Source organism: Peromyscus maniculatus, chromosome 15 (assembly GCF_049852395.1).
Source record: "Peromyscus maniculatus bairdii isolate BWxNUB_F1_BW_parent chromosome 15, HU_Pman_BW_mat_3.1, whole genome shotgun sequence".
In the NCBI taxonomy this organism is placed as follows: domain Eukaryota; kingdom Metazoa; phylum Chordata; class Mammalia; order Rodentia; family Cricetidae; genus Peromyscus; species Peromyscus maniculatus.
Genome location: NC_134866.1, coordinates 75,908,238 through 75,932,467, shown reverse-complemented (window position 1 = coordinate 75,932,467; position 24,230 = coordinate 75,908,238). Strand labels below are relative to the sequence as shown.

Sequence of the window (24,230 nt, the reverse complement as noted above, 5' to 3'; positions counted from 1 at the left end):
AGGACAGCCAGGACTATAAAGAGGCCTTGTCTCAAACACGCTTGCTGGGAAGAAAAAAATAGAATATATTATCAGTTGCTATATTATTAATGATCAAACAACTAGTTTAATAATTTCAATCAAGAATATGCATGCTGGGCTGAAGATTGCTCAGTGGTTAAGAATGTGTGCTGTTCTTGCAGAGGACCTAAGTTCAGTTTGAAGTACAGCACCCGCGTTGGCAGCTCACAAATGTCGGTGACTCTAGCTTCAGAAATTCTGACATCTTTGACCTCCGTCATCTCCACAAGCACCAGCACTCATGTGCACATTCCCATACAAACACATCATTATTAAAAACAATACAGAGAAATCTTTTTCAAACTAAAAAGATGAATATGATTGTTAGCGTGAAAGATGGATCTGGGAGGAGTTGAGAGTGGGTATGATCAAATTACACTGTATGGCCGGGCGGCGGTGGTGGCGCACACCTTTAATCCCAGCACTTGGGGAGGCAGAGGCAGGTGGATCTCTGTGACTTTGAGGCCATCCTGGTCTACAGAATGAGTACCAGGACAGCCACGGGTACACAGAGAAACCCTGTCTCAAAAAAAAAAAATTGTATGCATGTATAAATGTCTCAAATAAAAATTATGTTTTTTAAAAGAATATGCTTGATACAGTAAAAATTCTTCCATTAAATCATTTTTAAAAGATTTGTTTATTATGCAGTGTTCTGCCTGCATGTGTCCCTGAAGGTCAGAAGAGGGCACCAAATCTCACTACAGATGGCTGTGAGCCACCATGTGGTAGCTGGGCTTTGAGTGCAGGACCTCTGGAGGGGCAGCCAGTCTTCACCTCTGAGCCATCTCTCCAGACCCCCTCCATTAAATCTTAACCCTTAATTATAACTTATTTTTAACAGACAGTGAAATCAAAGGATGTTGACTATGTTGGAAGCTAATCAGCCACTTTTTTTTTTAATGGAGCACGGTTTACTTGGAGAATTGCTCTTAGACAAACTAGGATAGTCAGACTTAAGATACTTAGAAATTTATCAATAACCAACTGACATAATTCATTTCAAAGAAAGCAACTACCATTTATATACTGCCACAAGTTCAAGCCTTTAAGTGACAATGAGAATTCGGGAAAATTATCATCTACTAATATGGGCTTGACAGTCTGTCAAGACTTAAGACTTTGTGTGAGGAGAACAATGGTGATATTAATGATTTTGATATTACATGATTGGGGCCACCAAGATAGCTCAACAGGTAAAGGCGCTCGCCATCAAGCCTGACAACCTGAGTTAGACCTCTGGGACTCACAGCATAGAAAGAACTAACTGCCCCAAGTTGGGAATTCCTTCTCGGCACTCGAGGGTCAGTTTGTCCAAGTCCGCTCAGGTCCTAATTCCCGGATTTAAAAAAAAAGGGACTCAAGAATTTAGGGAATTCAGTCCTGAGCCTCCACAAAACCAAAATTATCTCTTGCTCTCCTGGCAGTTGGCCCAGCAGTTTTACTTTCCACGTAATAAATGTCCATGAATGGTGCACACATTAGCGACGGGACAGACACAGAAGGATCAGTCGCCCTTGATGAAGGATGAAGAAAAACGTCCCTAATTCTGCAGGCTGGGGCTTCTGTGGCCAGCTCTCAGCCGCAGCTACGAGGTCAGCAGCGCCCCGCAGAAGACCGGGTCGCCGCTGCACAGCGTGGCACCCACAGGGCACCTGGTCGTGCACCAACGACTAGCTCCTCTCCGCCAGACTGCGGGGAGCAAGGGGCGCCCGCCACTCCTCAACTGCCAGCGGCCTCACCTTACAACGCCCCACCGCTTAAACCACCCTCATACCTGCAGAATGAACCTACAGACATTCCGGGCGGCGGAGCCACAAGCAGCACCCTCCTCCACTTCCGGTGGTGCGTCAGCTAAATATGGCCTGCGAGCAATTTCCGCTCTCCTGCCTAGGGGCGGAGAGCCGTCCGCCTGGGAACGGCTGTGTGGCGCTCGCGCTTCCCCCGGCGTCGTTAAAGGGTTGCCCTTTCCTGTTCCGCCTTACGCCAAGTGGGCTCGTGGAGCAGCGAGACCCAGAAAGTTTTTGGCCCCCGGGAGGTCGCGGACGGCTGCTCCGCGGCTGTCATCATGGTAAGGAGGTCGCCTCGGGCGCTGGCGACGGAGGCCGTGGGGGGTTAGCGTGGTTGGACTGTCGGGGCGGGAGGACGGTGGTGGGCGGAACTGAGACGCTGTGGAGCCTGATGTCGACTCCCGGACGCTGTGGAGCCTGATGTCGACTCCCGGAGCGAATGCTGCGCTTCGGGACGGGGAACACAAGAGAGACAGAGTTCACTACTGAAGTCCTCAGCGTGCTAGCGTGGCGTCAGTGCCAGCCTAATGGCTTGTGACACTAACCCTGTACAATGAGCATCAGTGGCATCACACCATTTTACTGCTCAGTAGTAAACCTACAGTCTTTGCAAAAAACCATACAGCAAGTAATTTACGGCACCAAACCTACCCGTCCCGACTGCCTGCCTATTCTGGGTATTTCTCTACAAAACGGAATGCCTCATACCTTTCTTGTAGCTGCTGCACAGTTTATGTGATGGCAGTTGGAAACACCACCCGTACTGGGTTTGTTTCTTAGCATTACTGTCACTATTTTGTGGGTTCAAAATATAAATAATTGCTGACCACAGTTTCACTATCTCATTAATAAAATGAAACTATTTAAGATGCAAAGGGATCCCATACAGTTCTGACAACGAGCGAAATGATACACCCACCACGAAAGACAATATAGCAGTAGACAGTTTCCGTATAGAGATCTGGATCCAACTGTATTTATTGCATCTTTATTCCTAATCACCAAAGGGAAAAAAGTCCAAATATTCATCATCTGGTCAGGGGACAAACAAATGAGGTTTTTTTTGTCCACACACTGGGACACTACCCATCATGATAAAATATTTAAGCACTGATAAACACAAGGGTTTATTCCAGTTGAAAGAAGCCTGATGCAAAAGGCTGTATGTTTTGTAGATTGCATTCACTGGGGAAAAGTAAACGATATAAAGTTGTGCTGGCCGTGCTGGCTCTCGTCTTTAATCCCAGCACTACGGAGGCAGAGGTGGTGGATCTCTGAGTTCTGCGACCACTTGGGCTACACAGAAACCATCAACAAAAACCAAAGAAAAGGAAAAAAATACAAGGTTGAAGATGGGGAAAGAAGACAGACTTCATAGTAGCACCAAAGGACGTTTTGGGGTGATGGAAAATAAATATGCCATCTTGGTTGTAATGGTTACCTACACACCGACAACTGAAAATGGCAAATTTTGTTTTATGTAAATTGTGTTTTGGTAAAACTGACAAATTTTCTTTAAAAAAAAAAAAAAAAAAACCTGAAAATAATTTACATTATTGTCCATAGAAGAAAGAATGAAGTCTTGTAGTTTCCTCATCTTTTTTAGATTTTGGATAAATCCCTTCATTGAACAGTAGCTTTTCCTGAGATTCATGCAAGTGTAAACACATGAACGATGTCCAAGGTTAAAATATATATAATTTACATCATTTGAGTGGGTAATAGTGCTAGAGTCAAAGTAACCTTTCTTAAATCATTACAGCCACAAAATGAATATATTGAATTACACCGTAAACGCTATGGATATCGTTTGGATTACCATGAGAAAAAGAGAAAGAAAGAAAGTCGGGAGGCCCATGAACGTTCAAAGAAGGCAAAAAAAATGATTGGCCTGAAGGCTAAGCTCTACCACAAACAGCGCCATGCCGAGAAAATACAAATGAAAAAGACGTAAGTGGTCCCATCTGACTCTCATGATCAGGTAACACCCATTGGGTAATAATTACCAAACACATTCTGAATCTCTTTCCTTCCTGTTAGTATTAAGATGCATGAAAAGAGAAACACCAAACAAAAGGATGATGAAAAGACCCCACAGGGAGCAGTACCTGCCTATCTGCTGGACAGAGAGGGACAGTCTAGAGCAAAAGTACTTTCCAACATGATTAAGCAGAAACGGAAAGAGAAGGCGGTAAGCAACAAAAAAATTGTTTTTACCTGAGAGAAATATTAATTAAAATTTGAAGTTCTAGGTTTATCTCCAGTTTAATTTGGAACATTTAGGGAAACTATTAGTACCATTATTTGGATATTGAAGTCTTAGAACATTTCGTAAATTTTTTATTTTGATGATGAGAAGTCAAGATTTGCTTATTTTTATTTTATGTGTGTGTGTGTGTGTGTGTGTGTGTGTGTGTATTTATGACACCACATGACGCCAACAAAGGCCAGATGATGTCAGACTCTCTGGAACTGGAATTATTGTTATGAGCTGCTGTGTAGGTGCTGGGAACTGAACCCAGGTTCTCTGAAAAGCAGCATTTTAAAGGCTCTTAACTGCTAAGCCATCTCTCCAGCCACAATTTTGTAAATTTAGTTTGATAGAAAAAAACTTGTGGTCTTGTCACCAAGGTTGATATATCCCAGGTGAAAAAATTTTAGAGTTTTAAGAAAATATATCAGGGAGCTGTGGGTGTAGCTCAGTTGATAGTGTTTCCCTAGCTTGTCTGTAAACCCAGCACTTGGGGGAAGGGAGAGGCAGGAGGATCAGAAGTTCAAGTCATCCTTGGGCAAATAGCAAACTTGAAACCAATTTCGTCTACATGAGACCCTGCAAGCCATTAGAATGCCATATATCTTTTAATTAAAAACAAAGTAAGTAGTGAACCTTAGAAATTCGGTAGTTGCCGAGCAGTGGTGGCGCACGCCTTTAATCCCAGCACTCGGGAGGCAGAGCCAGGCGGATCTCTGTGAGTTCGAGGCCAGCCTGGGCTACCAAGTGAGTTCCAGGAAAAGGCGCAAAGCTACACAGAGAAACCCTGGCTCGAAAAACCAAAAAAAAAAAAAAAAAAAAAAATTCGGTAGTTAACGACTTCTACATTTGAAAATCCCTGATGCTGTACTACAGAGAGAAAAACACAACTTTGTTTTTCTAGCCTTACAGTGCCAAAATTGGTTCTAGTGGAAATTTTCCAAAGGGATTTAACTAAATAAAAATTCAAACGTTCTTTTAGCATACCTTTTACAGTTATGGACAAACTAGCTAAAATTCTGTCCCAGTTCAGAAAGAGCACAGATATTTTTAAGTAACTGAATAGATTGATTTAAGAAATCTAATAAGGCTGGGCGGTGGTGGTGCACGCCTTTAATCCCAGCACTTGGGAAGCAGAGCCAGGCGGATCTCTGTGAGTTCGAGGCCAGCCTGGTCTACAGAGTGAGTTCCAGGAAAGGCACCAAAACTACACAGAGAAACCTTGTCTCGAAAAACCTAAATAAATAAATAAATAAATATCCAATAGGAAAATACACAGTATTAAAAGTTTTTTTTTTTCAATTTGTAAATATCTCAAATTAGAATGGTGTGACTAGTAGTGGTTATCCACTCAATAGATTGAATTAGTCTAACTGCAAATAAAAGAGACTAGAGTGCAAGGGATTGTAAGTCATTCTTGGCTGTCAGGTCAAGTTGCTTCTAGAACCCACGTCTTAGTAATATTAGTCCAGATTTTTCTCCATTGCCTTACACTGCTGTAGCTTTGGAGGTTTTGTTTTGTGTGTCTGTGTATTCTGGATGGTACAAAACATCTGATGATTAGGCTCAAAGTCCATTTTAGGGAAAAATACAAAGAAATTAGGTGGAATCTGTTCTCTAGTAGTGTGCTTGTAACTAGTAACAAGGACATACCATGTGTTTAAGTCGTTGCTTTAGTGGGATATATTTTGGGTCTGTAACGATGTATGAACCAGATCATTTATTTAATGTATTCAGGATGTACGAACTTAACTGGTTTGCTTAATTATGGCTTGTGAGGAGATAGCACAGACTTCTCAAACAGTTGAACAGCAGCTGCAGTGTGCTGAGTAGTTCAGGTGAGGCGAGTCTCCTCCTCTGACTGAAACACCTGACTTACTATCTCTCCTTACAATGTAAACACACACTTTTAGGGAAAATGGGAAGTCCCTCTACCCAAAGTTCGTGCCCAAGGAGAAACAGAAGTATTGAAAGTTATTCGAACAGGAAAAAGAAAAAAGAAGGCATGGAAGAGGATGGTTACTAAAGTCTGCTTTGTTGGTGATGGTTTTACAAGAAAACCTCCTAAATATGAAAGATTCATTAGGCCAATGGTAAGTTTCTGTGAGAGTGTGATGACTTAATGTTAGCCCCTTATTAAATATTCTTGGTAGTGTAGTTCAGTTGCCTGAAATTGCTAAAATTGATGTGAAAAACAGCTTGGCCAGCATTTTGTGATGAAAAACAGCTTGGATAGCATTTTGTGCTATTTTTAAGTCATTAGTGGAATTACTTAGCATTTTCCCCTGAATCTACACTGAATCTTAACTTCAGATTCATAATAGATTTGAAAGAATTTTTATAACACATTGCCAGTGGATTCTTATATTTAAACATGATACTTTAGGCTCTTCATTTTTTTATAGTCATATTTTCCTTATTCATCAACAAGTAAGATGCTATATGCCTGAAGTGCTAGGCCTCAAGCACGGGCCTTTGATATCAGCACATTAGACAATTGAGTAAGAGTGTTTGCTTACACCAGGTGGGCGTGGTGCACACCTTTAATCCCAGCACTTGGGAGGCAGAGGTAGGCGGATCTCTGACTTTGAGGCCAGCCTGGTCTACAGAGTGAGATTCAGGACAGGCACCAAAACTACACAGAGAAACCCTGTCTCAAAAAACAAACAAAAAGGATGTTTGCTTACATTTGGTCTTAGCCAAAAGACCTAAAAAGCATTGGACATAGCTGAAGTTTAGTGAGGTAAATATCTTTTTCACTCCTTTTGAGTATATTCTATATGTAACCATTTTTACTTTTCTTTTTTTTTTTTTTTTTTTTTTTTTTGGTTTTTCGAGACAGGGTTTCTCTGTGTAGCTTTGCGCCTTTTCCTGGAACTCACTTGGTAGCCCAGGCTGGCCTCGAACTCACAGAGATCCACCTGGCTCTGCCTCCCGAGTGCTGGGATTAAAGGCGTGCGCCACCACCGCCCGGCTCTCATTTTTACTTTTCTAAGGAACTATAAAAGTGGCTTAATTTCTGTTGATAGCAGTAATGACAGTATCTCCACAAACTAATCCCCTACCTACAATTTCCCCTCTTGCTTTGAAAAATGTGGAACTGATTTTTCAGAATCCTTTTAGAGACTTAATGTACCATCATAAGTCTAGCCTGCTTGGAAACAGGACTGTTGGGGTGTTGATCCTAATGCTCAATCTGAATTCTCGTCATGGGTTCACATGCTGCAGTCACTGCCAGCAGCCATGCTCTTCCCATCAGCAGTGCAGATCCTCACTCCCCAGCTCACTTACTGCACCACGGGTACCTGCCTGGCCGGCAGAGCCCACAACATTTACTCACTCTTAACTTGACATCATTTTCCTTCCATCCCCTCACAGGTAATAAAGCAAGGCTGCATAGTGTGCTGACATTTAAAGGACTGTACTGATAGGTCCCCATTCAGGTCTATAACAGGACCTCTCGGAATATTCTCTGATCTTTGAATCATATTGCCATCTACATAAAGAAAACTAACACCTTCCTGTCCCTCTTTCTTCCCCCTCTCTAAAGGTAGTTCATGTATTTGGAATTTGAAATTGGAACCTGTGGGCTTGATTCCATATACCACATGATTTAATCTAGAAACAAAATTCAAGCCTGCAGACCCTTGTTTCCTTAGTCATTGTGAAGATGGAGGGCTCTTTTAAGGTTGTCATGTATAAATGAGCTTATTGTGAGCTCTGGCATATAGTAAGCCTTCAGTAAGTGTAGTAATGAGGAAAAGAAAAATACAAGTATTGACAGAATACTGTTACATAGGAAAACCTTTTGGAGTCTGCGTACTTTTTCCCACATTTATCCACTGAGATATTTAGTCTGTAAAAACATTAGTATCTTATCTGATCTTTTAAGACATGATTTATCCCCTAGTTGAGATGATTAGAAAAGATGAGGATTCTGAAGACCCTGTTTACCATTTGGACTCATTCTTATGGTTGACTTACTAGGGCCTGCGTTTCAAAAAAGCCCATGTCACACATCCTGAGCTGAAAGCTACATTTTGCCTGCCAATACTTGGTGTGAAAAAGAATCCATCATCCCCATTATATACAACTCTGGGTGTGATCACCAAAGGTACAGTTATTGAAGTGAACGTGAGCGAGCTGGGCCTCGTGACACAAGGAGGCAAGGTTATTTGGGGTAAGTAAAAGTTTAAATATGGGGTTGCTTTCCTAGAGTCCTGACGCAATCACTTATCTAAGTGATCAAAGCATACAATTTTCTTCTAATGTGGAAGAGTCAGGTATGTTGGTGGTAGAGAGATGAGGTCTTTCCTCATTGATTTAGTCTCTGCTTTTACTGCCCAGACTATCCCCAAACTTAGATGTTGTTTGAAAAGGAAGATATTGTTTAAAACTGGTTGTTAAATTGATTAGAAATTTATTAAAGCAAAATAAGTTATCATGGAAAGTAGACACTAATATAATGTATTGATAAATTGGAGCTGGCTGCTTTTTTTGAACATTGTTTACATAAACTTAGAGTACAACTTGATCTTCAATTTACTTATCTTCTTATTTATTAAATATGGTAGTTAGAAATATTTTAGACAAAAGTTTTATTCTCTAAAGTTATTTTTCTTAAACTTTCTTTTCTTCCTTTGGGTCTTGTTTTCCACAGGAAAGTATGCCCAGGTTACCAACAATCCTGAAAACGATGGGTGCATAAATGCAGTCTTGCTGGTTTGATAGTGACTTCTATCTACTGAAGACTACCCACCTGTAGCAAGACACCATCACTGTGGTTTGTGACTACTACCAAGCTGCCCCCTCTGCAGTCATGAAGGGCTATTTATTACATTGGAAAGAAAAATAAAAACTGCTCAGTTGTACAGTTAGTCCGTCTACTGTTTGGTGCCTGAGGGCTTACGTGTTGATAAATGTTAGTGACGGAATAGCACACATACAGATAGATGTGAACAGAGTGTGCAGACAGCAGCGCAGGTCTGTCATTACTGGAAATCCACCGTGTAGTTTGAAGGACCCATAAAGATAACAAACACTTAGTGGGTAGGCTAGGAATTTGTTCAAGTATTTTCCATCTCGTTGCCATTAATCCTTAAAAAAATGGAGCATTTTTTTTTTTTTTTTTTTTTTTTTTTTTTTTTTGGTTTTTTTTTTGAGACAGGGTTTCTCTGTGTAGCTTTGCGCCTTTCCTGGAACTCGCTTTGGAGACCAGGCTGGCCTCGAACTCACAGAGATCCGCCTGGCTCTGCCTCCCGAGTGCTGGGATTAAAGGCGTGCGCCACCACCGCCCGGCAGAAAAATGGAGCATTTTAAACTAGTGGTAATGTTTAAGTTTATAAAATACTACATTAAAAGTATGTGAGAAGGTAAATTAGACCAAAAAAAATTCCACTTGTAATTAATACTTTATGTAGTACTTCCGTGAACTCAAGTGTACCTCTACCATTTTCTATATTCTAAAAATAGGATATTGCATTTATATTGCCACAATGATGTTAAAACTTGGTTAGATAATTCTAGACTATGTACTAGTGACCTGAGATGCAGCACTTATGATTTGGAGTTGTAACATAATTCAAGCTCTTTTGTGACATATGAATCCCATGATCATGGCTTTGAGCTTCAGAAAGTGTCTGTATATCACATTTGCTTTAAACTGTTCTTTAAGTCTGCCTTCATAATAATAGCCATTGTGATTGGCTATGCCTTTAACAGACTCATTCAGTGTCTAATACAATAAGCACATCTTTATGGATGAAACTCAGGGGAAAAAGAAAAATTGAAAACACAGACCAGAAAACAATCACAAAATATAGGTTTAATTACTACTTTAAACATTAAGGGGGGAGGGGGGGGGCTAGCAAGGAAACCAATGATAAATTCTCCAGTAAGACTTGATACTGTGAATGATACATCATTTCCCCCGCTAAGTTTTAGAACATACAAAAATGTTAAATGAAAAGGAAGGTTAGTAAATGACCCTTCGGTACAGACAGAATCACCTCAGGACCTTTCTTTCCATTAGCTTTTAACATTTCCCACCAATAAAAACGGGTAATGTATGACTTATTCACTTAAGTTACAGAAGGTGAAAGGTAATCAGTGGGTACTGCTGAAGCTGATTTGCTTATTTTTTTTAGAACTAAAAACAGCAAACTATCTTGTACCAAAAAAAGCATGGTAGGAAGTATGAAAACAAGCATGACGTATGTAACAGACCACACCAAAAACACCAGATTGTTAATGGACATAAAAAGCAGAAGTTGCTTTCTAAAATACGGTTACATGAGTAGTGTTAGTATAAGTTCTTTATTTACATTAAAATCTTTCAGTTACTGGTATGACCACACCTTAGAAGGTGATCCCAAAGGGAAGAACCTTAGAGCAGATGTTTAGTTGGTAGAAAGGGCTGAAAAGAATACTACTCCAAAGTCACAAACCATCTCAGTTAACATTGTAGTCATCTGTTAAAAGTAAGCCATTAATGACTAGATGTCCTCCTTATTCTGCAAACCAATGGAAATATGAAAGTAGACACATTAAAGTAGAAGAATGTGAACATACGTAGAAGACTGACATTCTAGGTCATGCTATTATTTGATTTCATTAAAAAAATCATAATAGAATCTCTGCATCTTTAAAGTTGTAAAGGATCTTTACAATAAAATTCTTAAATAAGTTAATTTTTTGTGTGGTCTAACAGTAGTTTAAGTTTGAAAGTAGAACTAAAATTTTGCTAATACTCATCTGCTTTATATTATATAAGGAAATATATATGTATATACACCAGAAGGGAACATCCTCCACAAATATGACTTCTAAACAAGTACCAGTTCACAAGAGACTACAGAATATGACCACTCAACAAATAGCTGCTTGAAATCACAGCAAGCAGTCTTCCTAATGCCTTGCAAAAACTACAAGTATCTAAGTTTATTCTGGTTCCCTACTGAACATAAATTTTGTTAGAAATTTTATATAATTTTATATAATCAGTATGTTACTGAATATAAAAGATCTTTTCCAGCTTTTTCCTGTGATCTCTAAACATTAACTTCTGTCACAGACAATAAGTTTTCTTGTTTGCTAAATAAAATGTTTTGAAATTGCTTTAAATTCCATTTATACCAAACAAGTTTGATAAGTATAAGTTTATACTGCTAGTCTCCAGTGTGATATGTGAATATGTTTCTTTAACTCAAGAGACTATTCACAAATCGAGCTGCCAGTGGGTGCAATCTCTTAAAAACACTCATGTACAGAATGTAAATTAAAGGGAACAATAGCCAAAAATACCTACAAGAATTTATTAATGTGCATTAAAAAAACTAGATTAAGTTTCTGAATCTTAAGAGAATCTTCAGTTACTATCTCTAGTTGAGATAGTAACAAGTTTCTCTAAATGTGTAAAACAGCATCAGCATTTGGCAAATTCATCAATTAGCCATATCTATTCTTTTAACTTAACATTTATTGAGAAAAATGCTATAATTTTCACTTAGAATGAAATCATCTAACTAGCTTCTAACCAAAAATTAAAACAGGTATATGAAAGTGTTCTAACATAGAAGAGTTTGCTATTTGGTCTGCTTAAAGACTTTAATTAGACTTTTCTAAAATACCAGCATCCCTAAATAAAACATAAGACATGACATTACCAGATCACCTGACTGAATGAAGACTGAATGAATGGAACAAAACCTCACAGCATCTCAAATAAGGACACAAAGTCCAGACATTTCTCTCACAAAGTACAATCTTTAAAAAACGAATCTAAATGGTTTCAGAATAGTCTCCAACTTAAGTGTAAATCAATACATGGTACTTCCAAAGTAGTACTGACAGATTCTCTATGGATTCTAAAGATAATCATTTTGTTCATTTTGAAACCAAATGTCATGAAGAAATGACCAGGCTTTCCCCCTCTATAAAAAAATCAGATGCTCTTGCCAAGGCAATAAAGTACACACACAGGTAGCCTGCAGCCCATACTCAGAATACATCAAAAGCACACAAGATCCAAAGGGACAGCAAAATCAGAATGTAGGCATTTGCACATCTCATATGGTAGGTCTAAAGTCAGTGTTTCTAAACCTATCCCAAAACGGACACAAGGGTATGAACTGCAAGCTAGAAGGAACTCTTAACAGAACAAGCACAGTGACTTAAAGAGCAGTGAGGGATTAAGCAGGCTTAGGAAGGCGCCTGTACTTCTGCAGTACTCATTAACTGGGTAGGAGAAAAAGTTTCTGTGATCAGGACCACAGTCCAAATTAAACTACATTCTAAATTCAATTATTTGGGGTGTTTACCAGATTAAAGATAAAAGTGTACTCAAGTTTTTCAGCATCTTCAAATATACAGTAAAACTTAAAAATTATAGCAAACTAATACTTCAGGTGGAATTTTAAATTACCCACATACCACAGTTAAGTCTCTAACAGTACTGTTAATGTCTGATGAAATGAAAGCTAGCCTGTGTGTGTACTTCTCCACAGATGTTGAAAAAACTATCTACAACTAATAAAAACCAAAACAATCATCTTCACTGACCATAAACTTCTATTTTTGTCCTCTCACTTGAGAGTATATTTAATTTACTGACACATTTTTGTTTATGTATGCCTACACTTTAAAAAATGGAGACTAGTTTGATACTAAGTTAAAACTTTGAGCCGGGCGGTGGTGGCACACGCCTTTAATCCCAGCACTCGGGAGGCAGAGCCAGGCGGATCGCTGTGAGTTCGAGGCCAGCCTGGGCTACCAAGTGAGCTCCAGGAAAGGCGCAAAACTACACAGAGAAACCCTGTCTCGAAAAACCAAAAAAAAAAAAAAAAAAAAAACTTTGAGAACCCTTGCCAAGTTTTACCATTAAAACCCTTAGTATAAAAGATTTCTATGATTTTTGTGTTAGAAAGTCTACTCGTTTTTTAATTTTTAAAATACTAATGATTAGATGTTCTACCTGCTAAGGAAAAATATATGACATGGATTCCCAAAATTGACACATGGTTCATAAAAATAAAAGTTACTTACAGAAAATAGCCTGAAAAAATTAGAATGGTGAATCCTAAAGGGAAGAGAGAAACCTGCATTTGTAAATAAGTTCAAACTGAAATTTTAGAATTTATCCTATGCCCCACGCTGTTTATTAATTACCATGGTAAAAACAACAACTACATTACAAAGAAGAGATGTATCATACGCATGTCTTCCTCATTCAGGACAGCTTGGCTTTCTTCTTGGCAGGTCCTTTATGCCCTTTGGCCTTTCTTCTCAAATTCCGCCTGTCTACTACAGGAACTTCCACTTCTACCTCCTCTGAGCTGCTATCCACAGCTTTCTCGGTTGATTGTGTAAACTGGTCCAGTTGCTCAGAAGACGCTTCGGATTGCTCCTCTGACTGGTTCTTCTGTCCTGCATTCTGTGGAAATGGCACATCTTCCAGTTCTACCTCTACCAGAGAACTCTGAGCAGCAGGTGTTTCCTGGGCCTCCGGGCCCCCCTCCTCACCCTGCTCCTCCAGTGAGGATGTAGTCTTGGGTGATAAATTCTCAGGGACGGGCTCTTCAGCAAAGTCCACTCCTGCAGAATTTGGAAAACCACTGTCCGACTTTTCTTCATTTGGCAGAGTGCTGACATTGTCTGAGCTCCCCAAATGTGTTTTCTTTTTTGAAACTAGGGACAGCTTTTCTTCAGTATGTCCTTTATCATCAGATGAGCCTTGATCTGTCAACATTTCTGAGTCAGAAACAGGTGAGGTCTGAAAATAAATAAATAAATAAATAAATAAATAAATAAATAAATATAAATAAAGCTCAACAGTTTTACAATATAGTTCTAAAATGAACCATTCTCAATGTCACTAAACTTCTGTATAAAGAACTCAATACTGATTACTTTTGTTACAAATGAGTGCATATTCTAAATTCAACTCAATTTCTTCTGAATTGTTTCATGGCAAGTATAATACAATACTTATAAGAAAGAGTATCCAAGACACTTTACACTTCAAGATTCTCCCAAACCATCAATTGCCTCTAAGTCTTGGTGTTACTAGAGCCAGAACGAAGAATCTCTTGGGACAACACTGTGCTACCCACTACCCCTCGCTCAGTCTAACTGGTTTCATTAGACAGTAGCAGTCAGGGTGATGGGAGTTTCATTCCCCAACCTCAGGAAGACACTTAGAGAGCATTACTATACATGTCTTTTAGCCATAAACTGAAATATTCAAAACCAAATTAATTTTTAAATATCCCATCAAGCTTTTCTTTAGCTTGTCTACTGAATTTAAAATAATCAAAATTACTATAGTGGTCCTAACCAATGCACATAATAAGCACTCAAATGTTTGGTAAACCATGTTTTGTAATTTTTCTAATCATTTCCCTAAGTCTGTAAAAGAGTGCTCATTTTGTTACCATAAAGCAGATATGATGTGGGGTGGGGGTGGAATTGAACCTTGAAAGACAAATATAAAATGTATGTCTGAAATACAAATGTTCCTAAAGGACTACCTGCTAGGGTGGAGGAAAAGATTTTGAATCCTCCACCTCTACCTAATGGCACCAATACTGGCAAACATTACCTATAGAAAATGAGGTGATTCTGCCTTACCTTGTCTGGTGCCGCCTCAGGAGCTTTTGGAGAGTCTGCCACCAGTGGAACAACATTCACAGTCTCTTCACTGGAATTAAAAGATGGAACTTTTAACTCTTCTTCTAGACCTTCACTGGTGGAGTCCTCCTCTTCAGTTACAAGTGAGGTCTTAAGGGCATCATCCACTACCTCTCCATTCACAGGCTCTACTGCAGCGTCCTACACCAAGCGGAAAGTCAGGGTTTGATTACAAACTGACTGTTCAAGAAAGACCCATTGTCCGTCCCTACCAGTCATCCACCAGGATTCTCAATAGATTTACTGGAGGAGGAACTTAGTAGGCAATGTCAGCAAAGTAGAGTCGCCAAGGGCTGGGTGGTGGTGGTGCACACCTTTAATCCCAGCACTCAGGAGGCAGAGGCAGTCAGATCTCTGAGTTCCAGGACAGCCTGGTCTACAAAAGGAGTTCCAGGACAACCAGAACAGTTACACAGAGAAAACCCAGTCTCAAACACCCACCCCACCCCACCCCCCGCCGCCAAAAAGGAAGTTCCCAAGGACCGCACACTGCACACTCGTGTTATTCTCTGGTGATAGGACAGCACCAGGATGCCCAGGGGTTACACAATGTGGGTCTGAGATTCAATGAAAAGATCCTGCTCCTTCCATCTATTCCTTCTTTCTCTTTGTTTTGTTTTGAGCCTGGTGGTATGACTATAATCCTAGTATCTGGAAGACTGAGGCAGGAGAATTTCAAGTTTGAGAACAGTAAATATAATGGCAATTCTAAGGACAGACTGGATCACATAAAGGGAGATTCTCTCTCACAAAAAGAGAATATTTTCAATCATTGATCTACATTTTACTGTTATACCAAGTGGTACAGAGTTGACGACAAACAGCAGGTAATCACAGTAAACTCATAAAAGGACTAACCAGAGTGGAGAAATGTTAAAGGGAAGAAAATAAGAACAACAGAATGTAAGACAGAACTGTGGTCACAAAGCAAGAGGCAATGAAAAAGAAAAGGTCAGTTCACATTTTAGACTTGAGAACAAAATGAACAAAACAGAAAAGGAGACTCAACGTGGAAGAATTAAGATGGCGCTGAGGTTAAGAGTGAATGCTGCTCTTGCAGAGGACTAAGCTCGGTGCCTAGCTCCCACGTTATGTGGCTCACAACTGTAACTACGGTTCTGGAGGATTCAGCACCCTCTTATGGCTTCTGTGGGCACCTACACTCATATGCAGATGCTCACACACACAGAAATACCCCCCCACACACACACACACATAATTAAAAATAAACGTAAGAAAAAAATCAGAAGTATTATTGGATTTAAGATGACAAAAATATGAGGAGGCAAGCTACACTACAGATAAAGACCTGGGGTTGGGGAGACAGCTCAGTTGTTAAGGAGCATTTGGTATGCTGAGTCAAATCCCCACATCCACTTAAAATGGATACAGACACAGCTGCTTGTTCCTGTAACTATCAGCAGTAGGAACCAGAGACAATGGATTTGGACTCACTGGTCAACCAGCCTAACCAGCCAGTCTGGATAAAAGGCAAGTTTCAGTTCAGTGAGAGACCCCATCTCAAAGCACTAAGGCAGACAGCAATAGAGAAAGGCACCCAACATCCTTCTCTGGCCTCTGCATATGTACACACGGGTATGTGCACTCCCCCCCCCACCCCTCCCCACAAGATAGGCCATGAACCAAAAGTCAAAGAACAAAAGACTAAGTTTCCCAGAATGTACACTCTTAGGAGAAAAAAGCATGATTGAAACATATATGCAGAGACATGGACATATATACATATACAAGAACAAAAAATAAAACTCGCCAAGATTAAACTGTTACAAAGCCAGAAAACTATAGAACTTAAGGAAAGGAAAGTAGTCACCCACCCCCAACTAATAGAAGCTATTGGAATTCCAATGGTGCTGTCACTGGAGTGCTGTAATAACACATGCTCAATGTCTTGCCAGATGACACAGGTTACATGATACACACTGTATATTACAGTTTAAAGAAAATTGCTGAGAGTGCTAGAGAGCTTCTCAGAGTTAAGAGCACTGGCTGCTTTTCCAGAGAGTCCAGATTCAATCAGCAGCACCCACGTGGCAACTTAAACTGTTTATAACTCCAGGTCCAGGGAATCCCATGACCTCTTTTTTGTGTTTCATTTTTTGAGACAGTCTTTCTATATAGTCCTGGATATCCTAGAACTCACTATGTAGATCAGACTGACCTCTAACTCACCGAGATCCACCTGTTTCTGCCTCTCCAGTGCTAGGATTAAAGGTGTGCACCACCATGGCTGGCCCCTCTTTTGACCTTCAAAAGCAGTAGGCATTAGACACCTAAGTGGGGCACAGACATACATGGAGGCAACACACCCATACACACTTAAAAAATAATGTAATAAAATTGGTAGGACTTTTATTCTTATACTGTATACACTAGGGAAATAGGTGAAAGACTTTCAAGAAACTCAGGTGCAAACGAAACAACAAGGAACGTGTAAAGTAGAAAGGACTGAAGACATCCAAGAGGAAGGACAAATGGGTAGAGGGGGGAAAGGAGGAGAGGAATAACACACATATAAAGAGCTCAAGGATCAAGCCAAATTTAACAGTTTCCTTAGCTACAGAGAATTTATCTATTTGTTTTGGGGTGTTGTTTTGTTTTGTAACTACTTTACCTATTTTTTTCTAGGAATTTATAAAATCACCTGAAGTAAAATAGATAGACAGACAGACAGACAGACAGATAGATAGATAGATAGATAAAAATCCAAATCCAAATAACTCATTATTAATTCTTCTAACAAAAGTACAGGGGCAGCTGAGGACTGCCTGGGCCCTACCTGGTTCTACCAGGCTTTAACCCTGTGTACTTATGTATGTTTAATTCCACTTATCAGTCTGTATTCAAAATGCACTGAGGGATCTTCCTCTGTGCCTTCCATTATCCCAGCCAATGGGTACTTTTTAACCACCAAGCACAATTCTAGAACATGGCTTTCTGTCTCTAGCCGTGCACGGTCAAGGACGTTTTCTGCTTTATTTAACGAGTGACGTCGTACTTTGCCACCATCTTGTTTCTCCAGGCGTGACTGAGCTTCCGGTGCGGCCTGGGCATCTTTATCACTGCTTTCATCTTCAAGTTCAACCACTCTCTGCTCGGGTTCTTCTTGCAGGAGTTCTTCTGAGCTCTCTGATGTGCGTGCAGTACATTCTATTCTAGAAAACAAAACAAGACATTCTTGTTTTTTCTTATTACAGATCAAGGTAAAATCTGAAGGATCCCATTTTTGAGACAGCATAGGTGATGAAGTCAGGGCCTCCAGTAGTTAGGCAAAGCACTGAACAATCCTGGCCCTTTTTATTTTGAAAAAGGTCTGGCTAAAATTGCTCAGCCTGACTTGGGGCTCACTCACAATCCTCCAGCCTCAGCAACCTAGAATCCCTTCTTAACAAAGTAACATTTTAGATAACTAAATGCTATTCCATCAGCATTAGATTCTGTAGGTCCAAAACCAATCTTTTCATCCTGATAAATTTGTTCTTTTTCTGGCCTGTTGTTTAGTTCAATTAAAAATATTACATTTTCTCTATTTAAACTAAATCTTTCATCTACTCTGCTGGAATGAACATACACCCCAGTTGACGCCCAATAATTTCAGTGCACAGCTTCTGTCCACAATTATAGGGATTGACTACTTGACAGTACCAAAGGACCTGACATCATACTCTACAGACACTTGCTCAGCCATGTGCACTGCCACTCTATTCACAATAGCTAGGAAATGGAAACAACTTAAATGTCCTTTTACTTTTGAATGGATAGTGAAAATGTGGTAAATATGTACCATGGATTTCTGTTCAGCTGTAAAGAAAAATGAACTCATAAAATTTGTAAGTGAATGGGTAGAACTAGAAAATATGTATTGCAGTGGTTTAAAAAATAATGACTCCCACAGGACCCTATGTTTGAATGCTTAGTGCCTAGTTGCTGGGACTGTTTGGGAAGGATTAGGAGGTCAGGCCTTGTTGGAGATGTGTCAATGAGTATGGGCTTAAAGTTTCCAGAGACTCCCAGCATGCTCTCTGTGTCCTGTTTGTGGATGGATGTGAGGTTCAACTGCTGCTCCAGAGTCATGCCTGCCTGCTTCCTGCCATCCTCTCTACTATGATGGATATTGGCTCCTAACCCTCCACAACTCCAACATCCGAACGAACCCTTCCTTCTTAGGCTGACTTTGCCATGGTCTTGTAAAAAACTGCTGTACTAGAGATGGAATTAAGGAGTTGGTAGTGGGGGGTGGGCTACTGCTGTGACAAACATGATCATCTGCGTTATCGTTTTTTTTTTAAAGGAATCTGGAAGACTTTGGATCTCTGGACTAAGAAAGTAGTTGAATGCTGTAAGCAGAGCTTAACAGACCATCCTAGTAGGCGCTTGGAAGACAGTAGTGCTAAAAACTATGTGGACTGTGGAGATCCTGCTTAAGAGGCTTCAGAGGGAAGAATTTTAGTAAACTGGCTAGACATCGTTCTTGTGCTGTTTTGGCAAAGAATGTGGCTGCCTCCTGCCCCTATCCTAAGGATTTGCCTGAAACTAAACTGAAAAATAATGGAACAATTTCTTCAGCTGAGGAGATTTCAAGACAACCTGATCTTAAAATTACTAATAACCACTCCACCATGTGATTAATAATAATCACAATCACTCCTATGCATATCCACAATGAAAAAGAGCAAGTGGGGAAAAAAGAAATACAAATCAGACAGTGTCAAGAGAAAAAGAGCACCTGACACCCGAGCTGCAGGATTTGGGGTTTCCTCTGCGGGTTTATTCCAGCCTCTTCCTGGCTGTGCTTCCTTCCCATCACACTGTTCAGATGACAGTCCTGGGAAGCAGAACCTAAACACAACTCCTGAGCAAACACACCTGCTGCACCACAATAAAGCAGCCCCACCTTCAGGACTAGAGACCAACAGTACTGAAGCGACAACACACCAAACACTGTGAGTGAAGTCCATTCCCTCCTTACTTGTCTGCTGAGGCCGATGGTGAGGTCTGGGTACTGTTTACATCTTCCCCTTGAGAACCACTCAATTCCGAGTCCTGAAACCGCCTTCCGATCTTTGGTCGCTTTAGATGACTGCTTCGAGGCCGAGTGGAAACAGGCGTCTTTTCTGGCCCTGGGGGAAACCAGTAAAACTGCACTTGACTCCTGGCTTGACTACCTACCTATCACAGCACACAGAAATGCAAGAACTGCACCAGCTTAACCCACCCACTGCCCCGTTACAGTTTTACTCCTTCCTTCAGATCAAGCTAGGACAACAACGTCAGCCTTTGTCTCATTATCTATGACTGCCAGGGTCCACTCCTCGTATGTGTACATTATCCCGAGCTTTACGTTTCTGTTCTTTCACTCATTCTCTCTCTTACTGATCTTGGGGAATGGTAAAGACATGATGATCCCTCTGTTACGAGAAAGAAGGAGGGGCTCAACAGCACCCCCAGAGTTCACACACAGTAAAACCATGGTAATGGGGGCCTGAGTCCAGAGCGAGAACACTTACTAAAAGAACAGCTGATTTTCTTACCTTCAGAAGTGCTAGCAAAGGCATCTTTTAGGGAATGGATCTAAAATAGAGATAAAGATTAAAATCTAATGTTTTAACTATGCTTTCTCACTATAGACCTATTTTGTTCATAGTTTCAAAGAAAAATATTTAACTGTATTCAAATAGTACTTTTTGTTAAGAAATACACCTTTAAATTAAAAGGTTATGTTATATCCCTTGGTTCATTATAAGCTTAAGAATTTATCCAAGGATCTGAAATGTTACAGGTTTATCTTGGAGTATCTTAGCATTCTGTCCACAGCTACCTGCTCTCCTGGATTTCTCTGCACACTCTCTTCACTTAGGTAACTATTGCTGATGAATCAAAACATACAAATAAAGCTCCCCAACTTCTACCTGGATTTCCTACATTATTCCTTACCTACACTAATGGCAATAGCAATTAGTCATTCTAGCAAAGACCTGTGTAATAGCAATGAGTCCTTCCTATCTATCCCTCAACCAATCACAAAGCTTGCTGACTTTAAATGAAGGCTCTCACAGAGCTATATTTCTTCTCACCATTGCTTTAGCCCAGGCCTTTATCATCTTAAATCTAACAATTCCAAACAGCTTCTTCCCTGGTCAAGTTCCACACTTTAACTACAGCCTATCTAATACTTTACACATAACAAAAGAATGGTTCCCAATCAAAGTGTGCAATTCCTTTGCTTAAAACTCTTAAATCAAAAAAAAAAAAAAAAAAAAACCAAACAAACAAAAAAATGCCGGGCGGTGGTGGCGCACGCCTTTAATCCCAGCACTCGGGAAGCAGAGGCAGTCGGATCTCTGTGAGTTCGAGGCCAGCCTGGGCTACCAAGTGAGTTCCGGGAAAGGCGCAAAGCTACACAGAGAAACCCTGTCTCGAAAAACAAAAACAAAAACAAAAAACAAAAAAAAAAAAAAAACAAAAAAAAAAACAACTCTTAAATCAACAGTTTATCACTGTACAGAATACAAACTAAACTTTTCAATAATTTATTTCTTTCATATTAAGCTTGCCATCTTTAAATTATCCCTTACGTTTCTTTTACATGCTCTCTTCTAAAATGTCCTAACAACCATTTTCATAGAACTCTACCTGTCCTTTAAATCATCCTGTGCTACATACCTTCAATCATTTGCTATAATAACTAAGGCAATTATTATCCTGCAGTTTATTTATGTTTCCAACAATGGACCATCTAGTTCTCTCATGTATTCAAGAACCATACCTTTATCTCTGAACATCCACTTCTTGCTGATATCCACCCCATTATAAAGTACCATCCACTCATTCACCCATTACACACTTACTGAACTACAACAGTAGGCACACACATCCAAGATCAATTTAGAGGTAAAAAAAATTTCATCCTGTATTTCACAACAGCTAATACAGCTATGTGAATTTGAAAGTTGCCAGTAAAAGAAATGACAACTGTTTTGACGTGATGGATATGCAAATTATCCTGATCCAATCATTACATAATACACACAATAAAATGTCACATTATACTGCATAAGCATATGCAAATATTATGTTAATTGAAATTTTTTTTTTTTTTGGTTTTTTTTTTTGGTTTTTTTTTTCGAGACAGGGTTTCTCTGTGTAGCTTTGTGCCTTTCCTGGAACTCACTTGGTAGCCCAGGCTGGCCTTGAACTCACAGAGATCCGCCTGCCTCTGCCTCCCGAGTGCTGGGATTAAAGGCGTGCGCCACCAACGCCCGGCTTGTTAATTGAAATTTTAAAGTCTAATTATAGACTATAAAGAAGTTAACTGTGGCAAATGTATAATAAAAATCTTGCCTTCAAGAAGCCTGTTGTTCAACTAGAAAAGATAAACATGACAAAAGATAAACACATGTAATGTTTTATGTACACAAATGAGTGAAAGCAAGCCAAATACCACCATCACCCAAACAATGAACCACGGAGTTAAAATACAATTATGTAAGTGGTTATAAAGCTTTCTTGAACTAAAATATTAAAGTAGTATGAAGAATATGAACTTAAAAAATGACAGAAAATACAATTTATGCTATTAACCTTATGACATATTGCTACTACCTTTATTCTCATTCAAATGACATTTAAAATTATTTGGCTCCATATTAAAATAAACTATAGTCTTTATTACATTTGTAGGAAGAGCAGAGTTTTTAGTTTTTCTTGCTTTTATGATAACTGAAAGTAGTATGTGAATGTGTGTCTACCTAAGGAATATGGACTAGAGCATAAGAAGAACAGAGGCTAGCCAGGCATGGTGGCAGACACTTTTAGTCCCAGAACTCAGGAGGAAGAGGCAGAGGAGTCTTTGTGAGTTCCAGGTCAGCCACAGCAACAAAATGACACTCAGTCTCAAAAACAAACTCAAGAAAAGGAAGAAAAAGAACAGACACTATGATGTTCTAAACATATAAATATGTATATATAAACTAACTTTGCAGTAGTTTTATTGTTATCTTTAGACAGGTATAAAAACTTCATCCAAATAGTTAACTCTTATGTCAATTAAGACATGAAAAAGAAATTGTATTAAGTATACATACAAAAAATTAACAATGGCTAATAATCGGTAACAGTATGTATTTTTCCTTCCATATTGGTATATTTAAAATTAGCTTTAATTAGCTTATAATACTGTAAACATCATTAAAAATATTTTTTCAAAAAGCATTAAATCTTTAATAATCCATTGACAGAAGCCACCAAGAAAATGAATGCAGTTGTAATTACCTAATTTGTTGAATAAACTAACATTTAAAAGGTAAGCTGGGCCTTGTAGTACAAGCCTACAATCTGAGCTATTCATGACGCCATGAGGCTGAGGATATTTTCAAGTTCAGGGCCAGGCTAGACTATAAGCCAGCCTAAGCAACATGGTGAGACCCACCTCAAAATAAAAAGTAAAAGGGGGGCTGGGCTGGGCTGGGCTGGGGACGTACGTAACTCACTGGTAAAACACTTTTATAGCACACATAAGTCCCCCTGTTCATGATCACCAAAACAATAAACAACAAAAACAAAGGACCCAAAGCCACTGCTGTCTCCTATGATGGTCACAAAGTGTACCTGCATCTCACTAGACGGGCTGTCTTCCACTCCAGGTTCATATTCTGGTCCAGTAGCAAGACCATATTCTCCAGACACAGGTCTTCTAGCTTCATATTGAGAAATCTCTGTGTACAGAAAAAAACGTTAAATTAGAAACCAGCCATATTTGATTTTCATTTTAATAGTATCTAATGATTCTCATCAACTCCCAAGAGCAGCATAAACGAAAAGGAATCAAGAATCTAGGTGTGCTGTATCTCCTTTACAAAGCCTAGTTCACACTTCTTCATTAATACACTGATTTTTTACTGCCAATTCCTACCGCAGTACTTCATTATCTGGGATAGTCTAGGCCTGGCTTTGTCTTTTGTTTTAATTTTATCTACCTACCTACCTACCTACCTACCTTTTTATTTATTGGTTTTTGAGACAGGGTTTCTCTGTAGCTTTGGAACCTGTCCTGAAACTTTCTCTGTATGCCAGGCTGACCTCAAACTCAGAGATCCTCCTGTCTCTACCTCCTGAGTGCTGGGACTAAAGGCATGCACCACCACCGCTTAATTTTACTTTTTAGACTTACTTAATGTGCATGAGTATTTTGTCAGCATGCATGTATGTATTGCATGTGCATACCTGGTGCCTGAGGAGGTCAGAAGAGGGTGCCAGATCCCATCGTACTAGAGTTATGCAGATGGTTGTGAGCCACCACATGGGTGCTGGAAATTGAATCCAATCCTTTACAAGAGCAACAAGTGTTGCCTAACTCTCCAGCCCCCTCTAGGTCTGTTTTTATTAGTAAGTAAAAGCCCAATAAAAACTTTTAAGTGGGTCTGCAA

The 24,230-nt window shown here is 39.6% G+C and overlaps 3 protein-coding genes across 8 annotated transcripts in view; 1 reads left to right on the top strand and 2 right to left on the bottom strand.

Moving 5' to 3' along the window:
- Positions 1 to 1,962, bottom strand: part of Gfm2 (GTP dependent ribosome recycling factor mitochondrial 2) — a 38,026-nt gene extending 36,064 nt beyond the window's left edge. The window contains exon 1 of one of the 5 annotated variants that reach the window (XM_006985759.4): positions 1,838 to 1,962. The gene's annotated coding sequence lies outside the window, so the exon portion shown is untranslated. Of the gene's footprint in view, positions 1 to 1,310; positions 1,331 to 1,837 lie in introns of those variants that run through there. The other 4 variants (XM_042261669.2, XM_076552096.1, XM_076552099.1 and 1 more) reach the window with 4 other exon arrangements.
- Positions 1,963 to 1,991: 29 nt separating this feature from the next.
- On the top strand, positions 1,992 to 8,978 carry Nsa2 (NSA2 ribosome biogenesis factor). Its single transcript, XM_006985757.4, has 6 exons — positions 1,992 to 2,131; positions 3,613 to 3,800; positions 3,891 to 4,041; positions 6,015 to 6,194; positions 8,089 to 8,281; positions 8,762 to 8,978. The coding sequence occupies exons 1-6, from the start codon at positions 2,129 to 2,131 to the stop codon at positions 8,827 to 8,829; spliced, it is 783 nt and encodes a 260-aa protein (XP_006985819.1). The 5' UTR covers positions 1,992 to 2,128; the 3' UTR covers positions 8,830 to 8,978.
- A 927-nt stretch (positions 8,979 to 9,905) lies between these two features.
- The window catches only part of Fam169a (family with sequence similarity 169 member A), a 57,105-nt gene continuing 42,780 nt past the window's right edge, over positions 9,906 to 24,230 (bottom strand). Inside the window, exons 8-13 of one of the 2 annotated variants that reach the window (XM_076552101.1) lie at positions 23,413 to 23,519; positions 20,337 to 20,376; positions 19,775 to 19,925; positions 17,804 to 17,960; positions 14,728 to 14,928; positions 9,906 to 13,870 (exon numbers count right to left, since the gene is read on the bottom strand). In XM_076552101.1, coding sequence (XP_076408216.1) covers positions 13,328 to 13,870; positions 14,728 to 14,928; positions 17,804 to 17,960; positions 19,775 to 19,925; positions 20,337 to 20,376; positions 23,413 to 23,519 — 1,199 coding nt within the window. In that variant the 3' untranslated portion in view covers positions 9,906 to 13,327. The remainder of the gene's footprint in view (positions 13,871 to 14,727; positions 14,929 to 17,803; positions 17,961 to 19,774; positions 19,926 to 20,336; positions 20,377 to 23,412; positions 23,520 to 24,230) is intronic. The other variant, XM_042261673.2, reaches the window with a different exon arrangement.

What these genes read in the sequence shown, in the direction of transcription:
- Nsa2 (XM_006985757.4), top strand. An exon ending in AAAATACAAATGAAAAAGAC is followed by an intron (nt 3,801 to 3,890) that starts GTAAGTGGTCCC and finishes CCTTCCTGTTAG; the next exon opens with TATTAAGATGCATGAAAAGA. An exon ending in AAAGATTCATTAGGCCAATG is followed by an intron (nt 6,195 to 8,088) that starts GTAAGTTTCTGT and finishes TTGACTTACTAG; the next exon opens with GGCCTGCGTTTCAAAAAAGC.